At 46.9% G+C, this 27,481-nt stretch overlaps 1 protein-coding gene across 2 annotated transcripts; it reads right to left on the bottom strand.

The window, feature by feature from the left end:
* Positions 1–14,239: 14,239 nt before the first annotated feature.
* LOC125522885 lies at positions 14,240–17,549 on the bottom strand. Of its 2 annotated transcripts, XM_048687931.1 has the most exons (3): positions 16,204–17,549; positions 15,994–16,118; positions 14,240–15,884 (listed from the first exon to the last, which is right to left on the bottom strand). In XM_048687931.1, the coding sequence occupies exon 3, from the start codon at positions 15,158–15,160 to the stop codon at positions 14,240–14,242; it is 921 nt and encodes a 306-aa protein (XP_048543888.1). In that variant the 5' UTR covers positions 15,161–15,884; positions 15,994–16,118; positions 16,204–17,549. The 2 variants fall into 2 exon arrangements, with proteins under 2 accessions (XP_048543888.1, XP_048543886.1); XM_048687929.1 differs by having other exon boundaries at positions 14,240–16,118.
* Positions 17,550–27,481: the final 9,932 nt, after the last annotated feature.

The raw sequence follows: 27,481 nt of genomic DNA, 5'->3' as shown, positions 1-27,481 counted from the left end.
GCCGACGACACGGGAGCCGACATGGACGACATCATCGCGACAGGATCGACCGCGGCCGCTGCCTCTCCCGGGTTCGCCACCCAGGACGAGGTAGTGGATCTCAGCGGCGACATGGAGGCCGAGCTCGGCTACGTCTACGGCAAGGACGCGCAGGAACCCGAGGAGGAGGAGGAGGAGGAGGAGGAGGATGAGCCGGCTCCTGTTCCGACGAAGGGGCGCCAAAAGAAGAAGAAGCGGGCGGCCAGGTCAGGCGAACCGCGCATCAAGTGGACGTCCAAGGAGGAGGAATGCCTCGCCGAAGCATGGAAAGTCGTCTTCCTCGACCCGACCACCGGCGCGAACCAAAGCTTGGAGACATACTGGGACCGCATCAAGGCCGAGTTCGACGAACGGAAGCTCGTCGACCCCTACTTCAAAGGCGTCTACATGCAGCGCGGCTCCAAGGCGATGGCGAACCATTGGGGCCGTGTCCAGTTGGCGTGCAACAAATGGCATGGAATCGTCGAGGAGGTCGCGTCTCGCCCGGAGAGCGGCGCCAGCGTTGAGGATCAGCTGCTGCGTATGTTCGCCATGTATCGGGGCGACAACCAAGACGCCGACTTCAAGCACCTCCACGTCTACAAGCGCATTGACAAGTGCGAGAAGTGGGCAGAAGTCTGACGTGCCCTCGACAAGGCCAAGGAGACATACAAGCCGGACGCGCCGACTCCGGGCGCGTCAGAGGGGCGGCCGGACGGCCACAAGTTGGCGAAGAAGGGGAAAAACGCCGATGCGGCAACCGCGCGAGAGCAGGAGTCCATCGAGCATTGCCTCCCTGACGCGCAGGCCCGGGCCGTCCTGCGCGAAGAGAAGACCGAGGCGCGGTGGTCGTCGCTGATGAAGAACAACGCCATCAAACTCGACCTGCTCCGGACGAACGTCGCCGCGAAGAAGAGGAACACCGACATGGCTTTTCTGATGGGCGGGGCGGACATGCTCCAGAGCAACGACGAGAAGCTCAAGGCGTGGTACCTGGTGCAGCGCGGCCTCATCCTGAACGAGCTGCCGATGGTAATGCCGACGACGCCCACGACGCCCACGACCATCCAGACGCCAATCCCAAACGACGCCTCTACGTCGCCGCCCAGCAGTGCCGAAGCCGCGCCGACACAGCCCAGCACCGAAGCAGCTCCGACACCGCCGAGCCCGTGCACGCCGACTCCGCCAACGCCTGGAGCCGACCCCACCGAGTGAATCATTGCGCACGCAAACTCTGTTTTTTGTAGCGCCAGACTACGTCCGATCGCCGGATTTGCGGCGTCTTTTGTGAGCGGGAACGACCAAGTTTAAATTTCCTGCATCCTGGGGCCGGCGCGTGGGGGCGTGACTGGGCGCTAGGTCGCCCCCAGGGGCCGAACTAGCGCCAGCACGCCCCCAGGCCGCTCTATTTAGGCGTCCTGGGGGGCCTAACGGCTGGAGATGCCCTGAGCGTCAAGTGTTGGGCAGTTTTGATGTCAAAAAGAAAAGTGGGGGTTGTTTTCACTTGCGCCAATGTTTGGATGGTTGAACTGGGCGCATGTTGCTGTGAATGCAGTCACTGGATCCCAGTCCCGCCTGCCCTGGCTTCCATCGTACGCCTGGGAGCCGGACCAAGAACGTGTGTAAGCCGGTCTATGAAAAGTGGTAAACAGCGAGACCATAGAGTACCAGCATGATGGGTCCATCAATAAATGATGATTGTTCCATGTCAAAAACACTGTACATAAAGCGCCCACCCTATATCAATACAGCTCATTATACCCTTTGATGGCAAATCCCTATGAGGACCGACGATGCAGATAATATGACTATATAGTAGTATGACCCATATTGAATTTTCGAAACTTCTTAGTGCATATTGTTTTGTCTCAATTTCCATAAATTCAATGTGCAAGTTGCATTATTATTGTCCGATCTAAATTACATCTAAGACTTGAACAGTGAGTGATGCCTCCTTTAATGAGTGAATTATATGGGGCGTGCTACGCGTCCGCCGACTGATCTTTTTAACAGATCAGCCGGGTCGCTAGCCAAAATGATGTGTTGCATGGAGCGGCTGAATGCGTCTTCACCATTGCAACACAGACTTTGTTATGAAATTATTTTATTTTCGCAACACGAGTCTTCTTGCAGCAGCTGTTTTGTCGCAATTTTTTCTTTTTTACCCGAGTTTATTTTGCAATTTTTGCAACTAAGGTCTTGTTGCAGAAAAATTTCTGCAACAGAGATTTTGTTGCAAAACATAAACCGACATAGTCCATTGCAACACCGCGTCTGTTTCAGAAACATAGCACTTGTTGCAGAAGCGTGTTCGACGAAGGATGGTATGCTCGCCCTCAATTGGACACGTGTCACACAGGGAAGGTGGCGGACGCGGCCACTGCGTCCGCTAGGTGATGGTAAGCATTTCCCAAATTATATAGTATAGTTGCATCTTCTATTCTGTTTGAGCATGTAGGTGTGTGCTTCCTCAATTTGTTGTTTCTGTTTAGGTTTGGATTTTTTTTCTTCAACCCGCAAGGCCCGTCCAGTTGTGAGCTATGATGAATTTGTTAAGCGTTGGAGGAGAACATTGCACATCCGAGCTACGCTGAATGTAGTGAGGCAACCATGAATTGGGTATTTCACATGAGGGAGGGGAGAGGACAGGAACATTTTCATTTTCATGCTTTCGATGATAATTTTAATTCATAGTTTCTCTACAACACACGAGCGGTATTGGTGGGCTCATGATGAAAGTGGCGCCGGCAGAATCACTAGGCACTGGATGGGGAGGCAGTTGTCACCCTTGTCCCTCGGTGCTAGCCAGCCGTGGCGGCTTCACTCGCTTCCTCCCTGAGAATACGAGTTCATAGGGTCGTGAGTTGCTGCGGATTTGTTTTTATCCCTTTTACAGTATTTTTTATCTATCCCTAACATACTGAGTCATTTTGTAGCTTTGGTTTCCCATATATGCCAGCCTAAATATCCCATGGTCAACATATTTGCATGGTTAGTGGACATTGTCCCTTCATTTTGTATTCAGTGATGGATGAAAAGTCTGAAATGGCAATTCTGCTGTATTATTCAATTTGACCTAATATTAAGTTTTTTATATTGTCGATAGAAATAAAAAATTTTCGCCTGATTTAGGAAGTGCACATAGGTAAGTCAGCATATTCTATAGCTCTTTCAGAGGTGAAAGCACATGCATGTTGCCTTCGAAATTGCTATCTCTAAAGCGTACGCACCATTGCACTAAAAACTAGGCAGAGGTTCAGACATCATATCTGTTAGTGACCGGTCCATTCGACCATGCGTATAGGGACGGTTTGGGATGCCAGGATGTCGATGCTCTCAAGTGGGGTGTAGTGGAGGTGGTTGGATCGACGAGTGAACAGAGAACACAAAAAATTGGAGGAAGACCAGCGACAAGCGAGTTCAACTAAAACATAAATTTCTTGTTAGTTAATCGCAAAGGCACTCCCTTGGAACTAACATGCATCATGACCATACTAATACATTTTACTTGCATTATCACTATATATTCAAGATAATATTATTTTAGCAAATTGCAGAGATTTTTTTGGCTATTTTTTTGTTATGATCTGGTGGAATGGTAAAGAATTAGTTTCTGGTTTGTACAGTGAGTATTCTCTGTTACACATATTAAGACCTTCAACCTGAAGGATTCATGCTAATTGCATATATTGCTTGTGCATGATGGGTACGAGTTGAGGAAGACGTTTTTATTATACTTGCTCAAATATTGTGTCAATGAAGATAAATACAACATTTCTGATATTGTGCGAGAATTTCTTAAGCGCATTAAATAGATCTTAATTTGTAACCGATTTTTAGGTAGATCATCGTTTTATATGTATGCATGGCCAAATTGACTTTTTGTTATCGATTTACATTGCAAGTGAAGTGGATTTAAATTATTACTCGATTGTTCCCATGCTATCTTTCTTTATATATGAAATTTAACATGCATTATGTTTACGTAATTCCAGCAAAATATTTCAAAAGCCCGTGGCAACGCACGGGCATTGTACTAGTAGCAAGTATGTGTGCATACTTAGAAGGCATTGGTGGTTCCTTTTGTAGTGTCGGTGTCAGGATTGTATTGACCGAGCTCGCTAGCAGTAGCTAGGCTCTGTTTAACCAGGCTAATACGCAGACAACTTGGTCATTGACCTCATAGGTGCACTCAAGGAGGCTGCCAGGAAGATGCATGCTGTTTTTTTTTTCCTGAAAAACGTAGATGTGCTGAATGAACCAATCAGCTGCAATGAGGCTGGAGACAACCATGTGAGGGTACGCGATTGTGACTTGTGATATGAGGTTAGAGCATGGAACAATTGAAGGCAAGGACTCGATCATGACTTGGAAATGAACAAAGGGATCTAATTAGCCAGGTCCATCAATTCAACCGTATTTTTTGTTGTCCACTGCAGGATGATGGGGAGAAAAACTTGGCTGACATGTAGCTAAAGGGATTGAACCCATCCACTCTACAACTGCAGTTGCTAAAGAAAACCTAAATGTTTTGTGTCTCGATCTGACATGGTCATGGTGCCTCGTCATGGACAAGTTTTCGACGTACGTATGAACCAGTATAAATAAACGGGAATTCTAGCATTTAGTAAGAACAGATCCATTAGAGTGATAGTTGATTGCGACAGTATACTTAACAAACCAAGAGGCCGCACTATTAAACTCATCCCAACGGTGACCGAGGAACCACTGGTCTGAAGGTTGTGCTGACCATCGTTGGCGAGAAACTTGTGTAACGATCCCTTGAGACAAAAGGGCATCAATTGTTTGGTCAAACAAATTGAAAATGATATAAAACAAGGAAGACAAATGAATCCCTACCTCTTTCATTGATGATCTCTGTACATTATATATCCCTGAAGGGACGCGAACGAATGGACATATCCATTCGGGAGGGAGCGATGAGAGACGCGACGGTTGGAAAAGGCTAACCGCCTGTCGGTTTACAAGGTGGAGATTATCCATAATTAACTATATCTAATTAATTCTTAACACTACCCCTAATCTTCGCCTTGATTATGTAGAGTCATCATCTTGAAAAGTGCTCCTCCAAAAAACCCGTGGGAAAAATATGAGGAGATATACATAATATGCCATGAAAAACTCCTTACAAAAACCCCATGGTAAAATAAGGAGAAACCCACATATCTTACTATTTGTATTACTATTGCCTCATTAAAAACCTTTCATGAGAAACCATTTAGGAAAAACTCATAAAGGAAAAGAGTGCAATACAGAAGATCCGAAGATCTCGAACAGGTTATCGTTCACGAGTGCACTCTCCCTGAACCTTGCAAATAATAAAGTCACCTCATACCAATTCCATTAACTTATTTCTGGAATGAAGAACTTGGTAAAAACTTTGTGAATAAATCACCAAAATTATCGCATGACTTCATTTGCAAGATATTCATCTCCCACCTTTCTTCAACTCATGGGGAATAAAATACTTTTAGAGCCATACACATTCTAGTGTTTCTCTTTATAACCTGTCTGCATCTGCATAATACAAACAAAAAATTATCTTCATAGATAATGGTGGGTGGTTCCTACCAACCAATCCCACTTGAACTTTCAACAAAGTTCATCATTTCGTGAAGTCACATACATTCATGTGATGCTTCATACAAATCAGCGATTTCAGAATGACTAGTGGATGCAGCCACTAAAATATGTCTACTCGACTTCCTAGAGAAGGTCACACCTTCATTCGAGGAGACAAAAACCAGTCCATGATCTAGGATTATGGGGATCTAATATATACCCAGCATCACAATATCCAACCATGGTCATATCTTGATTTTTTTTCTCATAGAACAAACCAAGATCTATAATGTCCAGAAGATATCTAAAAATATTCTTCACACCAACCCAGCACCTTTTAATCAGTGATGCATTGTATCTAGGCAATAAATTTACTCCTAATGAAATACCAGGCCTGATGCAGTTTGCTAGATACACACGTGCTCTCATTGCACCGCGATATGGAAACTCAAGTCCCAATATCTCTTCATCACTAACATTAGGCCTTAATGGGTCCTTTTCTCTAGTAATCCAGAGATCTCAAAACCATAGTTCTTTAATGGATATGACTTATCCATGTTGAATTTTCAACAATCTTTTGGATAAATCTAGACTAATGAACCAGTATTCCCAAAGAAATACGTTTAAGTTCCAAACTCAAGCAAAATTTGGTCTCAACCAAATCTTACATCTTACACTCCGTCTTAAGATGATATGATTGTATCATGTATCTCTTGTGTAGCTCCAATGATACTCAGATCATCAACATACACAGAAATTGTACAAAATCCCTCTTTGGATTTCTTGATGAACATACATGAATAATCATCAATGTTTGAGTAATCCTTCTAACAAAGGAACTCACTCAGCCAGTTCTACCACATCATTACTGACTACTTCAAGCCATAAATGACTTCTGAAGCTTTACGCAACACATGTTGCGATTAAACTCGGAATTTCCATTCCTTCGGAATTATCATAGAGATATCTGAATCAAGTGACTCATATAGTTATTCAGTCACAACATCCATCAGTTGGATATACAAATTCATTATTCACTGCCAGTGATATGAAATATCGGAACGTTAATCCACTCATAACAGGAGAATATGAATCATCATAAAATGATGACAGGTCTCTGTGTGAACCCCTGTGCTACAAGCCTCGCTTCATGTCTCACCACCTCTTGGTTTTCATTTCTCATGAACAAAAACTAACTGTGCTCCTCCAAGGAACACATTGAGAGGAGTGGATATTACTGATCAGGTCAATATCCCCTCTTCTTGAGAGTGAGCGCCTCCTCAATTGCAGCCTTCCTTTGGATCCACCAGAGTGTCCAAGACACTCAGCCATGCATGGACTTAAGTTCTAGATCCAATTCAAGGTCTTTTGCAATTCTTGAGAAGAAATAAATGTCGACATAATGTAGTCTTTATATTATATGATTCTCCTGAATCCATAAACATAGTGAAGATTTCATCAATACCTTTTTGACTCTTCTTGATTTCCCACAACAGTTGAGTCAAGGTCTTCCGATGTCCCAACACCAATATTTGTGTGCACACTCGTGTTGGGTCCCGGATGTGTCCAACATCCTTTAGGTGTCCTTCAACCCTAGGTTGAAACGTCAACATGAAGTTGACCTGCATTTACTGTTTGAGGATTCCTCATTCCCCTCGAGACACTTTTTAAAATTATTGTCCTATGTGTCTAGATTCCTCCCCCTCATCGGTGGCCGAGTGGACCTATGGGTCACATCCAGTCTCTCTGACACATTCACTATGGGAACATTTTACTTTGTGACACCTATATACTTAGTAAATGCAATTGGCAGATTATTTGCGATACTTTGCAAATTTAGAAACTTCTAAACCTCTAGTTCAGATTCATTCATACGTGAACCAAGGACTAGATGTATATTAACATCTCATTCTATTTCCCGACATTCAATGTGGTTCTTATCTCCCCCTAATGCCGGAAAAATGTCCTCATCAAAATACAAACAGCGTACCAGGCCATAAACAAGTCTCATTTAAGAGACTTTAGGTACTTTACAATTGATGGAGAATTGTACCTCACATAGATCCCCATTTATCTATGAGGGCCCATATATGTATGCTGCGGTGGTGAAATCGGTATGTATCCAACACAACCGAATTATCGCAGATGGGAAATGCTTACTCATTTCCACGTACTAACTGCAACGGGGAGACCATATAATATGCAGTTCGTCGAATTTGTATATGCAGTACGTAAAACTGCAATGTCCCCAACTAAATGTTGGGAGATTACAATTCCGTAGGAGCAATCTTGCTATCAACTTATCCTCTTGACAAATGATTGTGCAAGACCAATCTGGGTATATACACAAAGTACCGATATGCTCCGCAGTTATGCCTCAATCTAGGCAGTAATCATCAAATGCTTATGAACTAAATTTCGCAGCATTATCCATTCTGATGGATTTTATCCCACGCTCAGGATGATTTGCTCTCAAATTAATGATTTGAGCAATAAACTTTGTAAAAACATGGTTCCTTGCAGAAGTAAGACACACATTGGACCATCTCGCCGATGCATCCAAAAACAGTATGAAATATCTCAATATTCCATAAAATGGTTGAATTGGATCACATGCATCTCCTGTACAAGGAAATCTACTGGCCCATCCTTTATATTTATATATGATGGCCTTGTGATCAATTTCCCAGTCTACTCGTGCATATATAATCCAATGAATTTGGAAAATTCACACCATTAGATTGTGTGTAGTAGAACCATCAATAATTTTCCTATCATCCCAATACCAGGGAGACTCAGGCAACCATGCCATATCTTGAACTTATCAAGATTCTAGAAAAGTATCTTGTACGCCAAATGCGTACCCAATTTAATGTATGTATAGTATATTAATCCAAAAGATAGAGAAGACCTTTACTCCAGGATTTCATTCAAATCCTTTTTCGTTGAGTCATGAGTAGGCTTTCAACCTCACTCACTATACGAGTTTCAACATAGAAACCATTGCGAATATCCTTATAACTCAACAAGGTACGAGTAGAATCTTGATGCATGAATGCATCCATGATTATCATATAGTACCCCTAGGGAGTGTAATTACGGCTTGACCAGAACCAACAATTATCATGATGTTTCCACTGCTCTTCTCAAGAGTCTGGAATACTTAATCTCCCTTAGTATCATGTTAGTAGACCCAGTTGCTAGTAACACATTTTCTTCTCAATTGGATTATTCCAATAGGCTTCTATAGAGAAAGAAACCAATTTCAAAATATGATTAAGCTCATATAGAAATACATACATTGTATATCACTGGTCACAAAGTCCACTAGCATGTCATCGACACTAAGTAGTGGATCTTCTTTTTGCTAAGTCTGGGCATGGCTTCCAACATTTCATTTCCCATGAGCCTTGTTGCTCGTGCCAATTGATTGCAGTTCCAGACCCACCAAATGCTTGAAAGTATCAGATTTCCTTTCAATGTTAGTCGTATGACCACACCATAGCAACCTTCAGAGCTGCTAGCTTTGTCATTCTCCAAGAAATGACTTTTGCCATTTTGTGCTCCATTCATATCTGCTTCTCATCATGTCTCCACTTTCCTTCACCATTGACAAAACTATTTCAGTCAAAATTCCTCATAAAAGGATTGAAAGTGGAACACATTTCATCGATGAGATTGGCATCTGAAACCGTACAATTACAGAATCTCAACTCTCAGTTGATTTGATGCACATTAGAGTTGTATGTTTCCACTAACTCAAAGTCATGAAATCAGACGAGTGTCCATTTCGTATACACTTCATGTATAATGACCACCCTCTGCTGGTCATATCACTCCATTTAAGAAGTTCCAGAGTGTTGGAGAATTCTCCTTCATCACACACTCTATTTTGAGAACCTGGTGCAGGTGGTGTCAGATGAAGTGTAAAACAGCATACTTGGCAATATCAACTATAGCATGGAGCCCACTTAACCAATGTGATTATGGTGGAACCGAGACTCTGGATCTTCAAGTTAGTCTTGACATCCATGGTCAAGTCAAAAATTAGATGCCATTAATGGCAATCTCAGCAAATTCTTTCTTGGATATGTTCAACATATCCTGCATGAAAACTTCATGCCCATGAATTTACTCTAAGATAAATTAATTATGTTGTAAAAAACAAATGCATGTGCACCAATCAACATATAGCAATTTATAAATTGCCGGAACATATATGTTGATACACAATGTGCTTGTGGTATAGTAATATACAATAAATTACTGTAAAAAAACACATATGAATAAAAACTGCATAGCTAAAAGCTAAACAGAAAATGAGAAACTTAAAAAAAAATAGTCCTTGGCCGAATCTGCACAACCCAAACCATTTGGCACAGCCCAAATTTCTGTGTTTGTTTCTCCTTTTTTTTCTGGATAGAGATGGGCTTTCGGCCGTTCAACCATTTGGCCGGCCCACAGGCCCGCGCCGCCCCCAGCTTTCGTCCCCATCGACCAACCGCCCCCAATCCCGATCCAAACGACGGCCACCCTTGTGCTTCCACCGCCGACTGTGCTGCGGGAAGCCGCGCTTCCTCCAGAACAAGCCCGTCTGCCGGACCATCGTGTCGTGCGCAGTCGCAGCCGGCCACGCGTGGGAGGAGCGCCGCTGTCGCAATCGTACTGAGGGGAGCCGCGCCCGGGCAAGAGCTGCCATACGCGCTTCCTGCTGACCACAGGCTGTCGGTGCGTTTGGAGTCGAGTGCGTCGATCCGCGTTCGACATCATTTTTTAGGTAAGAACACAAATTGAAGGATAAAACACATAGTTTTGCTATAGCCTTGCTATAGCCATTTCAGCAAGGTGCCGCTAAATTGTTTCATGTATAAAGATCCCGCTATAGCCTGCTACAGCCCGCTATAGCTGATTTTGAGGTCCGCCGCTATTTGGGTTAGCCCGTTATTTAAAACATTGTAAAACATGCGCGCTTACAGTTCTTGGTTTGGATTTCAATCCATTGATCGAGAGTGCCAACGCACCATAGTTTTCTGTTCGTCTTTTTCTCCTGATGTCTTGCGAAAGGTTGCAAATATTGCCTGATTCCTGGTTAAAATCCACATTTTTCTTGATTGTGCGACTCAATCGGTTGAGTTCTTCTGCTGCAGGAGGGCATGCAGACACATGTTTGTGTCTTCTTGCCGTGAGCAGCCTGACGACAGATGTCGCCGAGGGAGCGTCGCAGTGCCATGCGCCAGAGGAGGAGCACTTCTTGCGGTAGGTGCGAGCCGGGCCGCGCCGTTCTTCATTCCTGCCGGCACACGCCTGACGTTGGCCGCCTCCGGCGCCGATGGGAAGGACGCCACTGCTGTTGTCCATGCCGCCGGGAGGCTCTCCTCGCCTCTGTGATTCTTGTGCGCGTGTACCCGCCTTCTCGAAATGGCCTTTCTCGCTCAACGGAGAGCAGAGCGCTGATAACGTGATATAAAACAAGGAAGACAAATGAATCCCTATCTCTTTTATTGATGATCTCTGTACATTATATATCCCTGAAGGGACGCGAACGAATGGACACATACATTCGGGAGGGAGCGAGGAGAGACACGACGGTTGGAAAAGGCTAACCGCCTGTCGGTTTACAAGGTGGAGATTATCCATAATTAACTATATCTAATTAATTCTTAACAGAAAATTCGGGTGGGAATCGTCGGCAACAAACAAGATGACATTTTATAACTAATCGGTATAAACAAGTTTAGCTGAAACTTGGTGAAACTTGTCAAATCGCATTCAAAGTAGTCTCTTTTGAAAGCCCTCGTCTCAAGGAACACAAGAATGCGAACGAAAAACGAATTGCACTGCAAAATTGGAAACATAAATGTGCTGGTTGGATTCGAAGGCTGGTAGCTAGCAAAAAGAGGAAAATGATTGATTACACATTCCAGCAGGCACCTTGAGTGCAAGGAAGGAAACACGATGGTTGGTGCTTCATCGGGCAACCAGTCCAGATACAGTGCATGCTAGTAAATTTAACAAACCGAAGTTAAGCTCACCTTGGTCATGGAAATCAACAGAGGGTGCCGGAGTCGAAGAAGGCGAAGGCGGTCCATCGCCCCCCGCGCGCAGATTGCTGCTATGATGCTAGTCGGTCACAGCTACAGTCTATAGAGGAAGCGGGGCAACTGGATGCAGGAGAGTCTCCGAGGGGGAAACAGCGGGCGGTGGGCTCCAGCCTCCAATCGACATTGAGGGGTGAGCGAGTCTGTCCCTAACGACGACGAGGAGATCGCCGTCGCTTTCGCCGTCGCCATCGTCATCGCCGGGATGGGAGAGGCGACCCGACCTCGGCGAACCAAAATAGTGGCGAGGGCCGATAGATAATACTATTTTTTTAGGGGTGGGCCGATAGATAAATAAGCCTGGAAGGAAATTTTGTGAAGGTGTCGATATGGCCCTGCCCACGGTGCCGGATTCTTGTGTGTGGCCCAGCCCGGCCTGGAACTACTGTGTTGCGAATAGCTTCTTGTTTTTTGCCACTCAAAAAAAAAGCTTCTTGTTTTTTTTCTCACTCTGTGTGTTGCACTTCGATTTGCAGCACACATATTCTGATACCAAAGCGAAAAAACAGAAAGACCGGAAAGGGAATGAATTCCTTCCATGTGCACATACGATCCAAAGTGTGCTGCTTCACACTAATTACTGCGTGTCCGAAAAAGAAGCAGTGCTCCAGTATCGTCAGGGTTAACAAGCTAGCTACAGTTATAATGTGTGCGGGCCTGGACAGTGACGCCAGGGAGCGCACGGGCCTGGCCCGACGACGACGTACATCTAATGAGCGCCCCGGGAGGTGTGGCATCAAGGGCCAAATTATCTCCATTGTTTTTTTTTTTTTGAAACAAGGCGAAAGATTTGCCATTTTCATTGATTAAGGAAGAAGGTTTTAGACAAATGGCCACAAAGCGGGGAACAAAGAACTACTCTCGCGGCATTACAATACTCAAGTGGGTGGCACCTGCCATAGCCCAAAGGCGGGCCTCCTCTTTGATCTTTGCGACGACCATCATCGTTGTAGCGGCAGTGTTGCGAAAGACCCTTGCGTTGCGCTTTTTCCAAATCTCCCAAGACATAAGCATGAATAAGGAGGCGATAGCCTTTCTCTGGTTTCCGTGCTCAATCACATTTTTAATCCACCAATCTCGAACTGAAGCTTCAAATCTCCAGCTCCTCACCACATCGCCATGTAGGCCAATCCACGTAGCAACCTCAACCCAAACACGCTGGGAGAAACTACACTGGAAGAGAAGATGCGCCGCAGTTTCCTGGACTTGCTTGCAAAGCGGGCAAAGGTTGCAATTCGGCCAACCACGACGGAGCAATCGATCGGCCGTCCATACTCTGTTTTGAATTATCAACCAAGCAAAAAACTTGCATTTCGGAGGGGCCTAAACCTTCCAAACAGCAGCAGGCATGATGCTAGTCGCCATATAAGCAGTCGACGTCGAGTATTCTCCTTGAGAGGTGAACTTCCAGTGGATAATATCTTGCACACTGTTGTTGAGAGTAATAGAGGATAGTTTCCCCCAAAGTGTGATGAACTCCTGTAGGTGCTCCAGGGTGAGTCCATGATGGATATCAATTTGACTAACCCAAAAATTGTTGAGGAGAGCAATTTGGACCGAGCAAGATTTCTTTTTTGGGAGGTCAAATATCCTAGGAGCAATATCTTTGGGTCTCATGCCTTGGAGCCAGGGTGATTCCCAGAACTTCGCCTTACCTCCATCCCTAATGTGAACCGTGGTGGCTGCCGCAAAAATGTTCCTATCATTGTCATTGCATATCTCCATTGTAATGTGGTCATCACTTGTTAATGGTTTGAGGGATGTGGCAACACTAGATCTAGAGGCCATTGCATGTAGAGAGGCTCTCTCCTTGGCAGATGATCTCTTCCTTCGGAGCTTTGTAGTGGCCAAGGTTTTGGATTCCGAGCTGACCTTTTTTCTCGCGGGGCACCGGAATTTGCGGTTACCACGGTAACCATGAAATTCCGAAAAAAAATCGGACGAAATATAAAATTAAATTTTGAATTCAATTTTTTTTGAAGTAGATATAGAATGTTTATCAGTGTAAAATATCATAGAGGCTTCCCAGGCATAGTGGCTCTTCAACCGCAGCTACCACTTGCATAGACGTCGCGAGTTCGAACCCGCGTCTACCTGCAGATAAAAGCTTGGTTTTACCACCAGGCTGCTAACAGGTCTGTGGTTGCATAAGAGATGGCCTGTATTTAACTATACTGTGAGCGTTTGAATTCAAAATTTTCAAATCATTCAAGATTTTTTGCTCGGTATGCGTGTTTCTCGAGGGGGGCGGCAAACGCGGTAACCGCGCGAGATCTCGGATTTCGCTCGGTACCCAAAACGTGGGTAGTGGCTATGGATTTGAAGCAAGTTGCAACGGACATTCAGAAGGGGTCCCAGGGAAGCTTTGGGCAAATTATCAAAGAAATCAAGTTGAGATCAGATAATTTCAATTGTACATTTCGTTATGAAGGACGAGCTTCTAACTTTGAAGCTCACTCATTAGCCAAATACTGTTTAACATTAGCTCGGGACCGCCATGTTTGGCTAGTGCAACCCCATGAAATCTTTTGTGTTCCAAACTATGTACCATTTGATTCCCTCAAAAAAAAAACTATGTACCATTTGAGCAATAAAGACTTGGCTTTCCTTACAAAAATCAAGGGCCAATTATCGCCAGAGCAGATGCAGTGGGGGATGCGGTTGCGCTGGAGAAATACTGCCAGTGTGTAGAGGTCGGGGAGGAGGCGGTTTGCATGTTGTAGGGCTTTCCAGTCTTGAATCATACTAGTAAGAGCATCTTCAGCTAGGCCCTCAAGAAGCCTCCCGAGGCGCATTTTTAGACGCCGACGGTCAAAAAACGACCCACTCGAGGTCTCAGGAACCAGTTTTGCGCCGGTTTTGATGAAAGTTACGGCCGGCACGCCCATTCCAAACCCAGTCCCCCGGGAGGCCGCTGGGAACGCCGGCATCTCTTTTTCGCATGCAACGGCCCACCTGCCAGCCCCTCTTTCTCCCTTCTCTCTCCTCTCTCCTCTCCTCTTCCTTCCACCACCGCACCACCTACCACACACAGCCGGAGCGGGGCTCGCGCGGCCGTGGCGGCGCACGCATGGCCGGGGCGGGGCTCGCGCTCGCGCTGCCTGAGCAGAGCACGGCCCGTCTCCTTGCCGCCGTTGGGAAGCGTGGCTGGAGGCCGCCGTTGGGAAGCGCGGCTGGGCGCCGTCCCGGGTCCTCCCGAGCCAAAGCCGCCCCCGTCGAGCTCTGCCTCCTGCTCTCCGTTTTGAGCCGCCCGCGGCACACCTCGTCGGCGCCGTTTCCACAGCCTCGGGAATCCGTCGCCGTTTCCGCAGCCTCGCCGGCGCCGGCAGGACGCCGCTGCTGCCACCTGCTTCCAAAGCCGCCCTGGAGCCTTCGCCAAGTCCGGCCCCAGTCGGTTTCGCCCCCAAGCACGGGCTCTGTGCATCCCGCACGCTGCCGGCTGAGCCGGGCCTCGCCTCCATCCATGCGCGTTCGCGCCTTTGCTGGTTTGCGAGTCACCGGCAAGCTGCCCCGGTCTCAATGGTCAGCGGCGAAGCGACCGGCACCTCTTCCTTCCCCCCTCCTCCTCCTGTGTCACCAGTGGACGCGCACCCAACGCCGTTGATGGGGCGCGAGCACGACGCCCGCGGTGAGGACGAACGGCGGCAGCGCGGACGGGCCGTGGTTGCGGAAGAAGCCGAAGTGGCGGGGCGGGGAGGCCGGGCGCGCGGGACATGACGCGGCGCCAGCGGCGGCACACCACCGCGCACCGGCAGCCGCCTGAAGACCTCCAACAGCATGCCGTGGGGCAGCGCGGACGTGATCAGCATCCACGGCCTCATCACCTCCCGCTCCTCCGCCAGCATCTACCCCGTCTTCGAGTACATGGAGCACGACCTCGCCGGACTCGCTTCCTCCCCTGACCTCTCCAAATGGAGGGACTGCGCCGCGAGCAGGGCCTGTTTGCACCGGAGCGTGCCCACGACATCGCCTGTGACCTCCTCGACGAAATGCCGCTGCCTACTTGAGCCTCAACACTGCTCCTGGGGGGGCGCAACGAGTGGAAAGATTTACGCCCCCAGGCAAAATATTTCGCCGGCAGCCCCCCAAGGGGCGAAAGAAATGCCTCCTGGGGGGGCCAAACGGCTGGAGATGCCCTAACTTCCTCCTCATGAAAGTTCGATTCGTTAAAAGGGTGAGTGAAACCTGCACCAAGGTGCATGCATTCCACCACATACATGGCACAAATTAGTATACTCTTGCCAAAAACCTGAATCATCCATCGTGCAATTCGGACCACACGTAATGTAATTACCTTCGATAGGGTGGATTATGCAGAACTATGTCGAGATATGAAGACAGAGGCTCCTGGCACTTAGTTGTTGACTCTGGATGGAACACCCAACTTCTGACTCCACCATGCATTAGCTGAAATTTCTTCTGCAGAGTGCCAGTGACGAACCAAATATCAGAAAAATGGTGAACAAGGTAATCCATGGAACAGAATACCAACTGCAAAACTCACCTTTGGTTGTAATGGTTCTGCATAATCCAAGGAACGAATGCAAAGGTCAGAGAAATGAGCACGCTAATGAATCCAAATGCTCACGTCTTTACTTTGAGTTGGTCAATAGGTGAACCTACTGAGTTGGGAACCGAAACTCTGAAGGATCAGCCGACAGTAAAACACCAGCATATATGCAATCTGCTCAAGGCGTGGCTGGCAGTTGGTGAACAAACTGAGGCAGTGCTGATCCAACAGGGAAGGATAATCTAACTCGGAGATGCTGGTCGAGGTTCAGCAGATAATATAAGGCTGGACATGCAAGGCGTGGCTGGCAGTTGGTGAATAAACTGAGGCAGTGCTGATCCAACAGGGAAGGATAATCTAACTCGGAGATGCTGGTCGAGGTTCAGCAGATAATATAAGGCTGGACATGCAAGGCGTGGCTGGCAGTTGGTGAACCAACTGAGGCAGTGCTGATCCAACAGGGAAGGGATAATCTAACTCGGAGATGCTGGTTGAGGTTCAGCAGATAATATAAGGCTGGACATGCAAGGCGTGGCTGGCAGTTGGTGAACAAACTGAGGTAGTGCTGATCCAACAGGGAAGGATAATCTAACTCGAAGATGTTGGTCGAGGTTCAGCAGATAATATAAGGCTGGACATGGCGTTTGACTAGCAAACTCTTCGCACGGACCGAGTCAGCATAGACCGGACAGTGGCGGCATGGCGGCATGTGGCGTCGTCTATCTTCTTGGAGGCACTGTTTTGGAGCTCATATCTGCCGGAGAGATCACGAAGGCGTAAAGGCGTTGGATCACTATGTAAACTTGTCGGGAAGGGATGTTTGCTCCAGTGAAACTCTGGGTCTGGGTCTATCAGATCGGATGATGCTAACGTCTGGCGTCACACCCCTCTTGGGGGCATTGTTATTGGAGCAAGTGCTGGTTGGAGGGGTCCAGAGGTGGAGCTGCGTTGTATCTACCGCGTCGATGCCGGCGGGTCTCGGCGGCATGGTGCAGTCCTGATGGCAGATGTGTCTTGATGGACGAGTGCAGGCCGGTGGTGCTATTTGGCGCCGTGGCGGTGTCGATGGCCGACCGACCTGACAAGGATGATGTGGATCTCTTTCTTAAAGATAGGCCAACGGTACGATGGTGGTGGCGGCTTCTAAAGCGTGCGCAGGCGGTGTATGCTTTGGCTCTGCTGCACCTGGTGTTTGCTCCTGGTACGTCATGCGGGCGGATTGGCAGTGACCCCGACTATAGATGGTGGGGCGTGAGGGCATTCCCCATTGTCGAGTTTGTAGATGTGAGTGATGGCTTTGCATTTTTTGATGGATATTTTTGTGAGACATTTATTAAATAATTAATAAAATGATTGCATGCATCGCTAGATGCAGAGGCCGGGGTTTACTCCCCTTGTAAAAACGTAAAAGAACTTATGTGGTCATGTGCCATTTGGTTCTAACGAATTAACAGAACCACAAACGAGCTTTTCTATATCCTCCTTGTACATCAACCTAATGAAAAAGCTTGATTTTTAACAATGTCGATATTAAGCAAAACATTATTAAAAAAATGATGTTAAACATAATACCAGAGGAACACGCAGTGCAATATCTAGAGAAATATATGATTTTAAATACAATAATATTTTAATAAACTACTCCCTCCGTCCCAAAATACTTGTCATCAAAATAGATAAAAAATGATGTATCTAGAACTAATATACATCTAGATACATCCCCTTTTATTCATTTTGATGACAAGTATATCCGGACGAAGGGAGTATAATATTTGAAAGGCCGGCCTTCAAAGAAGATGCTTACGTTTTAAAGAGTAGGTGCATAGCTTACAATTGACACACATATATATGATACGGAGTGAGCCGTAGGTTAAAAAAAATGCATCCAACCCCGAAACTTTCTTCCTTGCCATCGGGAACCACCAACCGCCGCGGGCGCTTGCCTCGTGCATCCCGGCCTCTGCGCGCCGTGTCTCTCGGGTCACGGCTGGCCGCTTCTGTACTCCCCGTGCCGCTCCGCCCCGGTCACCGCCGATCTCTCTGGCCTCAGCTCGCTGTGCTGCCCTGGACACGCTGGGCTCAGCAGCCCCACTGCTCCGGCCTCCGCGCGTCGAGCGCGCTACCCCAGCCTCCCGCTGGTTGCTGCTGTGCGCTGGTGCGTGGTGCCCACCGCGACGGCGCGTCCCCGGGTCTGAAGAGCTCCCTGACGCTGCCAATGCATCCTCCCGGATCCCGCTCGGGGAAACTGAAGCTCCCGGCTAGAAAAGGCCGCCCCTCTCTCTCCCCCACGGCTGGTTCTTCTGAAGGCCGCGGCTACTGCCAGTGACGCGAAGCCGGAAATGATGAGTCCTGGAGCGCAGCCTGACACAAGTCTAGTTTGCTGATACCGAAGTCAAATGAAAACAGATCCTTTTTCATTTTGGCCGGCTTGTGGCGTCAACTCCAAATGTTGGCAGAGTAGATGCAGATGCTGCAGAGACTGGCAGTGTGGAGAGGCCGGGGAGATGAATTGAGGTTCGTCAGGAGGGAGACCCCTGCATGATGACGCATGCCACCACATACACGAAACCAAAATCAGCATCGAAAGACCAAATAATCCATCATGCAACACTAGAACCGCATGTAATGTAATGTAATTACCTTTGATAGAGACAATTTTGTAGAACTGCGCAACACTCCGTCGAGATATCTCCCGTCATTTCTGTAACTTCTGTTGTCTGGATGGAACTGCCAAGTTCTGAATTCATTGTTGGCTGTGAATTGTTCTGCAGAATCCTAGTAAATGATCCAAGGTCAAAAGAGTGAACAAGGTACCGTGGAACTCAAAGAATATAAATGCTCGATTCCTTACTATGAGTTGGTCAACATCTGTGAACCTGCTAAATTGGGACTGAAACTCTGACGGATGCCAGTGAAACATCACAATATAAATGCAGTCTCCACAATCTGCACAACACGTTTTCCTTTTTCTTTCTGACGGTCCATGGTACCGATACTGCAAGAAAGATACATGTTGTTTTAGGTTTTAGCATTGAGATATATTCAGACAAAAAACAAGCTAAGCAAAACATTCTTGCTTTAAACCAACAAGAATGGAGCAAAGAAGGTGCATTGCCTACACCACATACATAACTCTCATCATCCAAAACTGCCCGAACAGATGAACTTACCAGAGGATAGATTTGCTCTTTCATTCAAACTGTTAATCTCGTGAAACAGAAGCTGCCAAACTATGCTAGGAAGCCATCCAACATGTGTGCCAGAGAAGCTTCTTTGGTCTCAGACCTGGAACATTTATTATAATCCAAATTAGAAGAAAACATTACAATTTTATTAGAGGAAAACATTAAAATTGTAATTCAGGAGTTGATTTCAGAATTATGCACTGACAGCATGGCAAATTATTAGGACAAGGACATACGTACCGTTGCTTTTTTTGGCTGTTGTTGGTCCTAACTGTCATTGCTTCCCAGTAGTCAGTACATGGAACATGAAGCCGTATCGCCATTCGAAGCTTCAGATTGTCCTCCTAAGAAAAGTTTCATGGTGAGTGATGCGATGCCAGCTGTTTATGAGAAGAATGTAAAGCAAAACAGAAAAAATAGCAGGTTGAGTACCCGAATCATCTTGTTGAGGTTGTCCCATACATGATGAAACAGAATTAAATTGCAGAATCGATATTTTTGAATACAACACAACAATATTAAAAAAAATGATATTAAACAGAATACCGAAGAAATACACAATGCAATAGTCAGAAAAATGCATATTTTTGAATACAACAATATTTTAATGAACTACAATATTCGAAAGGCCGACCTACAAAAAGATGCTTACATTCTAAAGAATATATGTAACTTACAGGTGGCGCATATAAATAGTGAGCCGTATATTAAAAAATTGCGTCCCAATCCCAAACCTTCTTCCCAGCCACCCCGAACCACCAACCGCCACCGCTGCTTGTTGCCCCGCGCATTCCGGCCTGCGCACGTCACGTCGCCCCTATCACCGCTGGCTTCTCAGTCCTCCATCCACCATGCCATCCCGGCACCACTGGCCGCTCCGGCCTCCCCTTGCCATGCCACCCAGACCACAGCTGAACACGCTGGGATCCGCGTGCCGCGCTGCCCCAGCCCCGGTGCATCGCGTGCGCCACCCCATCCTCCCATGAAGAACTCACCGCCACGCCACGTTCTCGGGACTGCTCTAGCATGAAGACCTCCCTGGCGTTTCCTATGCATCCTCCCGCTGAGCTAGACAAGGCCGCCTCTCTCTCACACACACATGGCTGGTGCTTTAATGGCTGCCGCTACTGACAGTTTGTCCACAGCTAGCAGCGACGAGGGACATGCACGAAAGCTATTTGTGTTGACGCCTCAAAAACAAACCAAAAACGTAGTGTTTTTCTTGAAGATTATTTTTTCCCTACTCGGTGCTCTCTCTCATAACAGTAGAAGTTCATGCAAATTTGTTGCAAAAAAATCAGGCATATCAAATAGGGAAGTTCACCGTAAGGAGAGTTGCTATACACACGACACATATGTGCCCGACGCTTGCACGATCCAACGTGGCAGCACCTACAGCGACCATGCACGATTCAGGCAAAAAAAAAAAAAAAATAAAGCTGCTGCCTAGCGCTGTTGGGAAGGAAGGTGTGCGTCTCTAGATCGTGCAGATCCTGTCGTGCATGAAGCAATTTTGATGTATACGGTAGTAGTTCTCACCTACCCATTGGCTCTCGATGGACAGTGAATTGTGTGAGAGGAAGGATGAAGGCAAGTGTGGTGAAGAAGAAGCCGTTCACATCGATGAGTGGTGATGTGACGAATGCATATGTGTATACTCCTGCTCAAAACATAGAAATAGCAGTGTATTCATGCTTAAATAACCAATGAAAACCCACCGTAATTGAGGGATGCATGTACATCAGTTCAGTACCATGGGTACAAAGCTGAAAAAGGCAGGTAGGTAGGGGTACCTAGGCTGCTACCATTTATGTATCAATTCCAATTCTGTTGCGTTAGACTGACAGAGAAGCTACAGGAAGAGGTGTTCAAGCAACCACAAGCAAATAAGCCATTTGTTGAATTAATCCTAATTTAGTATTTCACATTCCAAGAATTGAAAATTAATTCTGGGATGTGATAGAGATGCTTAAGAGCCGAGCACATCACCCCTGGATTCAGCTGCAGCCTGACCGACAGAGGCAAGGTGGAGTTGGCTGGTAGCTCTAGCTGGCGGTTTACATTTTCTAGCTGTTTTCTTTGTGATTCAATCTGCTGATGTTGCAGAGGGTGGAGAACCTTGTAAAACTTTTATTATAAGCTGGGCCTTCGGGTCTCAATCTCCTCTAAAACACACCAAAAATTGTACTGTTTTCTTTCTCAGACGTGCACTCATCTGGACACTCACCACTCCACTCAGTAATTATATATGCCCTCAATCGATCACACGTACAATCCAAAAATGGACATTTTATTAATTTGTGATGCCGCTTAATACAAGTAATTCACATATCTGAGCAAGAAGCAATGATCCAGTTTCGTCCGAGTAGGATGTCACAGCTGGCCGTCCTGGCTGAACTTTGAAGCAGGGGCTACAGCACTTACTTGAAACTCTGAAGCAGGGGTAATTGCTTGCTGGAACTAAATCACATCAATTCTATGTAATAATTATCGTCTCTCGTGTGGCGTGCTGATCCGATGAGACGTGGGATGATGAAGGGGTGTTTATGGACATGTACAGGATGCTATTCTTCTGTTGGAAAAACGTAAATAAGAGAAGAGATGGCGGGTCTGGACAGGGGACGAAAACAGAGGAGGCGGTCGTCGAGGCTTCAGGTTCAGAGGAACCATAGCTTATTCCTCAGGGTTCAGGTTCTGCACATACATGAAACGGACCAGCACCTTAAACACGTAGCGTAACCTCGTTAGACGCGTAATGAAGTAGTTAACTGACTACCTTTGAAATGGTCGATTATGCAGAATTGCTCAAAAATGTTTCACAGCCGTTGTTTGGATGGAACAGCCAAGATTTGGAAGTTTGAATGCCAACTTCTAGATCCACTGTCGGATGCAGGTTGTTTGCACTGCAGGACAGGATCCAACAAATGCAAGTAAGGTCAGGAATTGAACAAGGTAAAAAAAACCACCAACGAAAAAGATCGAGCCATTACCTTTGAGTCGACGGTCAACATGTGAAAATTGAAACTCTGAACTCTGAAGGCTGACAGTGAAACACTACCATGTATCAAATCTGCACGTGATGTATGTAGTCGGGGGTTGTTGGGGGCGTGGTTACAATGGAACTGGACTGTATGAACAAATAATCCACCTATTCCAATATCACATGAAACGTGTTTTAATTAGCATTGAGATATATTCAAACAAAATAGGTAAGGGAAAATTGTTGCATTATGCCATCATGAATGGAGCAAATCACAGTGATGGATCAGTCACCATACGTGAAATGGCCAACACTCCAAGGAAAAGGCGAACAGCAATGCACAGAACCCCTACATATGAGCTGACTGATGAAGTCTGCAATGGCCAATGCTCCACGAAAGCCTGCAATGTTTCCATACGTGAAGGTTAGCACAATCATCACACTCTGTAGTGGAGGAAATCAAGAAAATGCTCAATTAATTACTTTGAGTTGGTCAACAGGGGAACCTGGTAAATATTTACGAATTAAAACTCTGACTGTTCAAAGTGAAATACCACCCTATGTATATGCAATCTCCAAATCTGCACAAGATGTAGTTGGCAGTTGGTTATACCACGAACTCAATAACCAATCAGTTCATCAACCTTCCAACTAAGTTTGTAGTAGGAAGAACTGATGAACTGGTCGTCATGTCATCAGCATCGTCTCTCGTGTGGAATACTGATCCCATGAGGAAGGAGTTTTTATGTACAGTTGCTGACAGGTGGGCCAATGACACGTGGGCAGGGTATACGTGCGGAGACACTGCAGCTTCACGGCAGGACAAGTTAGGAAATGATTGTTGCTCAACAGAAGCTATTCTTCAGAAACCCCTTCAGAACCAAGTAATCAGCAGCAACAACAACAAAGCGAAGTGATCAACACACAATTTAAACATTAGGGGAATATAGTGGCCAGATGCTTGTAACCGTTTACAACCGTATTTTATTCTTCCATAAAAAAGGCAAACGCATACACAATTTCGAATTACAAATAAGAACAAACTCGAATAATTCCACTTCCTTTCCAGAGGAAATCACACATTTTCTTGGGATGGTTGTCTGGGCAAGGTGTGCTTATCTTGCTCCCTGTTTATCGCCCGAATGCCAGCGTGAGATAGCAGAGCCCAGATGTGGGTAAGAAACTCTCCCCCTTTTGCAAGGAGTTCCAAGTGCCCGTTGACATTATCTGATGGTGCAATGTACACGATGGTCTCCGACCAGCATCCAAGCACTCAAGCTGCTTCCCCAGCTTCACTCCCTGCCCGAACATGGTCTTCTTCTCTTACTCTTCTAAATTCTTCATGACCTCAAATTTCGCATGTGTGGATGTACATTTTCCCATAAGTTTGCGCATCTCTTGCATCAGCATGGCTATGGGCATCTCCGTATCCATGTAGTCTGAAAGCAGTTCTGGGGCAGAATCTATCAAGTATGCACAGTATCTTGACAACCTGACTGCAACTTCACGGTGGCACTTTATGTCTTCATCTGTTTCCTTGGCATTAGGCAGAGCAGCATAGGTTAGAGCAATATCGCAGTACTAAGTCGCAATGTGCCAAATTAGCATGATGTCTGTCTGAGTTTGTCCATTCAGTGCCCAAGAGAATTCTCCCAGCACTCCATTGCGGTCCAGTGATGACTTGCCGTTAGTTAGAGGATCTTTACTCATTTTAATGGACCTAGCCATAGCTCTCTTGACCAAGCTACACACGCGCACCCTGGTTGTTCTTTTGCCAAGACTGAAGGTGCTGAACAACATTACAAGTGGGTGTGGAGGGCGTTCTATGACATACTGCAGATGTCTGGCAAAATATTTGTTGCCTGAAATCACCGAACTCTGTCCAATTTGATTTGCCCAATATCTCAAAATGCTGAACTTGCTGATGTTAACAATAATCTTCAGAATAAATGCATTGCCCCGGTAAGGTAAGAAGGGTTTCTGACATATTTCTTGGTAAATGATACTTTGGCCCAATCTGATGCCAGGTAAAGCAGGGCTTGCAGAACTTCAACCAGGAGAATAATGGTTAGAACAAGTACAGTAATGAGAGTATCAGCAGTCTTAGTCTGCACCTCGATGATAGCAGCTTTTGTCATGACAGCCAATGAATTCTGGGTGACATAGCGTGAAACAATAGATTTAAGAAGTATCCTCAGAAGCCACATTGTGAAGGAAAATTTCTCCCACTTCGTGATCATACTGTATTTGGTGAAGAGAAAGTCATGATAGAACCCCACATCCTGAACGCCCTTGCAATCTGCTGGTCGTCTTCTGTCAACAGCAACCCCTTCAAGACAAAATCATGGGTTTCAGGAAGGCTGGCTTCAACACATTCCATCCCATGGTACTGCCGTCTCAAGAGCTTAATTAAACAAGGCATATGATAGGCAAAAATCTTTCAGTTTTGTGGAAGAACCTCAACTGCAACTGCCTCCACAGCTGCAGCAAAGAAAACAACTTGAGGATGGGGATGGCAGCAGGGCAAGACTGAACATGCAAGACAAATCTAATGTTATACTCCCTCCGTCCCAAAATTCTTGTCTTAGATTTGTCTAAATGCGGATGTATCAAGTCACGTTTTAGTATTAGGTTCATCCGTATCTAGACAAATGTAAGACAAGAATTTTGGGACAGAGGGAGTATGTTGAACATCTCCGGGTAGACGATAAACACGTGAAACCAGAAAGTTCTGTATCTTGTTGACAAGATACATAGACGAGTGATTCGTCCAAGCAAGTTGCTTATTCACATCGATGTTGTGAACCAATACATTTACTACACTAATGATGAAGACTGGTAGCCTAGTGTAATTTTAGTATATTTACCTCGAGATCCCACAAGGCCATGTGAAACCAGAAAGTTTTCTTGTCCAGTAAACACTGCCAGTGCCAGCACTACCGGAACAGGGCTCTAAGCCGACAGCCAAATATATGCCGACGGCTACCGTCGGCCTAGTCCGAGCTATGCCGACAGCTAGCTCCTGGCCGTCGGCATACAACGGCCGTCGGGCTATCCACGTCTACGCCGACAGCAGCCGTCGGCACAGAGCAGCCGTCGGCTTATCCAAGACTACGCCTACAGCTGCTATCGGCATACATAGGCCGTCGGCATAGATGCGGGCCTGCCGACAACGGGCATCACGGCTGGCTAACGACGTCAAATCTATGCCGACGACCGTGACGGGCGGCCGTCGGCATAGATACGGGTGACACGTCACCGATCCAGAGCGCACCGACCAGGACCTATGCCGACGGTAGCCGTCGGCATATCTGACACGTCATCGATCCGCGGCGCTGTCCATCTGCCCTTGCCGCAGCTAAGCCGACGGCTTTGCCGTCGGCATAGTTTTTTCTTCTTCTTTTTTTCTTTTTTTCCATATAGTATTATTATTATTATTAAGCATACAGTATGTAATAAGCATACATATAGATTGTGTTAATAAGCATACATATAGTATGTGTTAATAAGCATCTAGTATGTTAATAAGCATATAGTATGTGCTAATAAGCATACATATAGTTTTTTTTTTCTTTTTCTTCACTGTTTTCTTTATTATTATTATTTAACTAACTTACATACCGTATGTGTTAATAAGCATACATACATTATTTTTCGGTTCTGTATAGAGTGGTGTGACCCCCCTCACGAACGGTGCCGCCACCAGCCGGCAACTGGAATGGGGAACAGCCGCATCGGGTCTATACGAAGGGGACTTTGCTCCAAGTGTTTATATATATCGGATGACCTACCACAACCGGGTGGTGTTGTGGCATGTCCGAAGAGGCGGCACACATCTCCGGGGCGTGGTCCCCCTAACGGACGGCGCCGCCGCCGGCACCTGGAGGGGGGAAACCGACGCATCGGGTCTACACGGAGGGGATGTAGCTGTCGGTTTGGCCCCGAATGTTGCTCCCAGGTGTCCCTCTGTGCTGACCTGACACAACCGGGTGGAGAGGCCCACTGGTCAAAGCACGTCTGTGGAAAGTCAAAGGGCTAGATCTTGTGGTCAACCGCTCCAGGGTTAGGAGGGACGGCGCCTTGGGGGGTAGCAATGCCACTGGAGCGTCGCACCGGCCCCTCATACATGCGGGGTGGTGTGGTGGCATGTCCGAAGAGGCGGCACACGTCTCCGGGGTGTGCCCCCCTCACGGACGCGTCGGATCTACACGGAGGGGATCTTTTTGTGGGTCTGGCCCGGATGTTGCTCCAAAGTGTTCCTATGGGCTGACCTAACACAACCGGGTGGGGAGGTCCACTGGTCAAAGCCCGTCCGTGCAAAGTCAAAGGGCTAGATCCCGTGGTCAAACGCTACAGGGTTAGGCGGGACGGGGGACCTGGGGGTAGCAATGCCACCGGAGCGTCGCACCGGGCCCTCATACATGCGGGGTGGTGTGGTGGCATGTCTGAAGAGGCGGCACACGTCTCCGGGGTGTGCCCCCCCTCACGGACGGCGCCGCCGCCGGCACCTGGAGGGGGGAAACGGACGCGTCGGGTCTACACGGAGGGGATCTTGTTGTGGGTCTGGCCCGGATGTTGCTCCAAAGTGTACCTATGGGCTGACCGAACACAACCGGGTGGGGAGGTCCGCTGGTCAAAGCCCGTCCGTGCAAAGTCAAAGGGCTAGATCCCGTGGTCAAACGCTACAGGGTCAGGCGGGACGGGGGCCCTGTGGGGGTATCAATGCCACCGGAGCATCGCACCGGGCCCTCATACATGCGGGGTGGTGTGGTGAAATGTCCGAAGAGGCGGCACGCGTCTCCGGGGCATGGCCCCCCTCACAGATGGCGATGACACGGTAGTAGACGTTTTGCGGTAACGATGCGGCGTGAATATTATTAAATACTCGGAGCGCGATAAAATCATGAGTTTTTTTGCACGACGTGGGCACATGTGCTATAGGAACGATGGTATTTTTTCATAATTTTTGGTGATGGAGAAGTATCCGAAAAATTCCCTCTACGCGGATTGCCCTTCGCGCGTCTACGGCTGTGGCCGGCGGCCTCCGGGGGCTAGCATGCCGCCAAATCTTGCGCCAGCGGCCTCTCACAAGTCTGGAAGTGTTGTG

The sequence above is a fragment of the Triticum urartu genome, chromosome 7, assembly GCF_003073215.2.
Source record: "Triticum urartu cultivar G1812 chromosome 7, Tu2.1, whole genome shotgun sequence".
In the NCBI taxonomy this organism is placed as follows: Eukaryota; Viridiplantae; Streptophyta; class Magnoliopsida; order Poales; family Poaceae; genus Triticum; species Triticum urartu.
The sequence above is the reverse complement of the archived record's forward strand: the minus strand, read 5'-3'. Positions and strand labels throughout refer to the sequence as shown.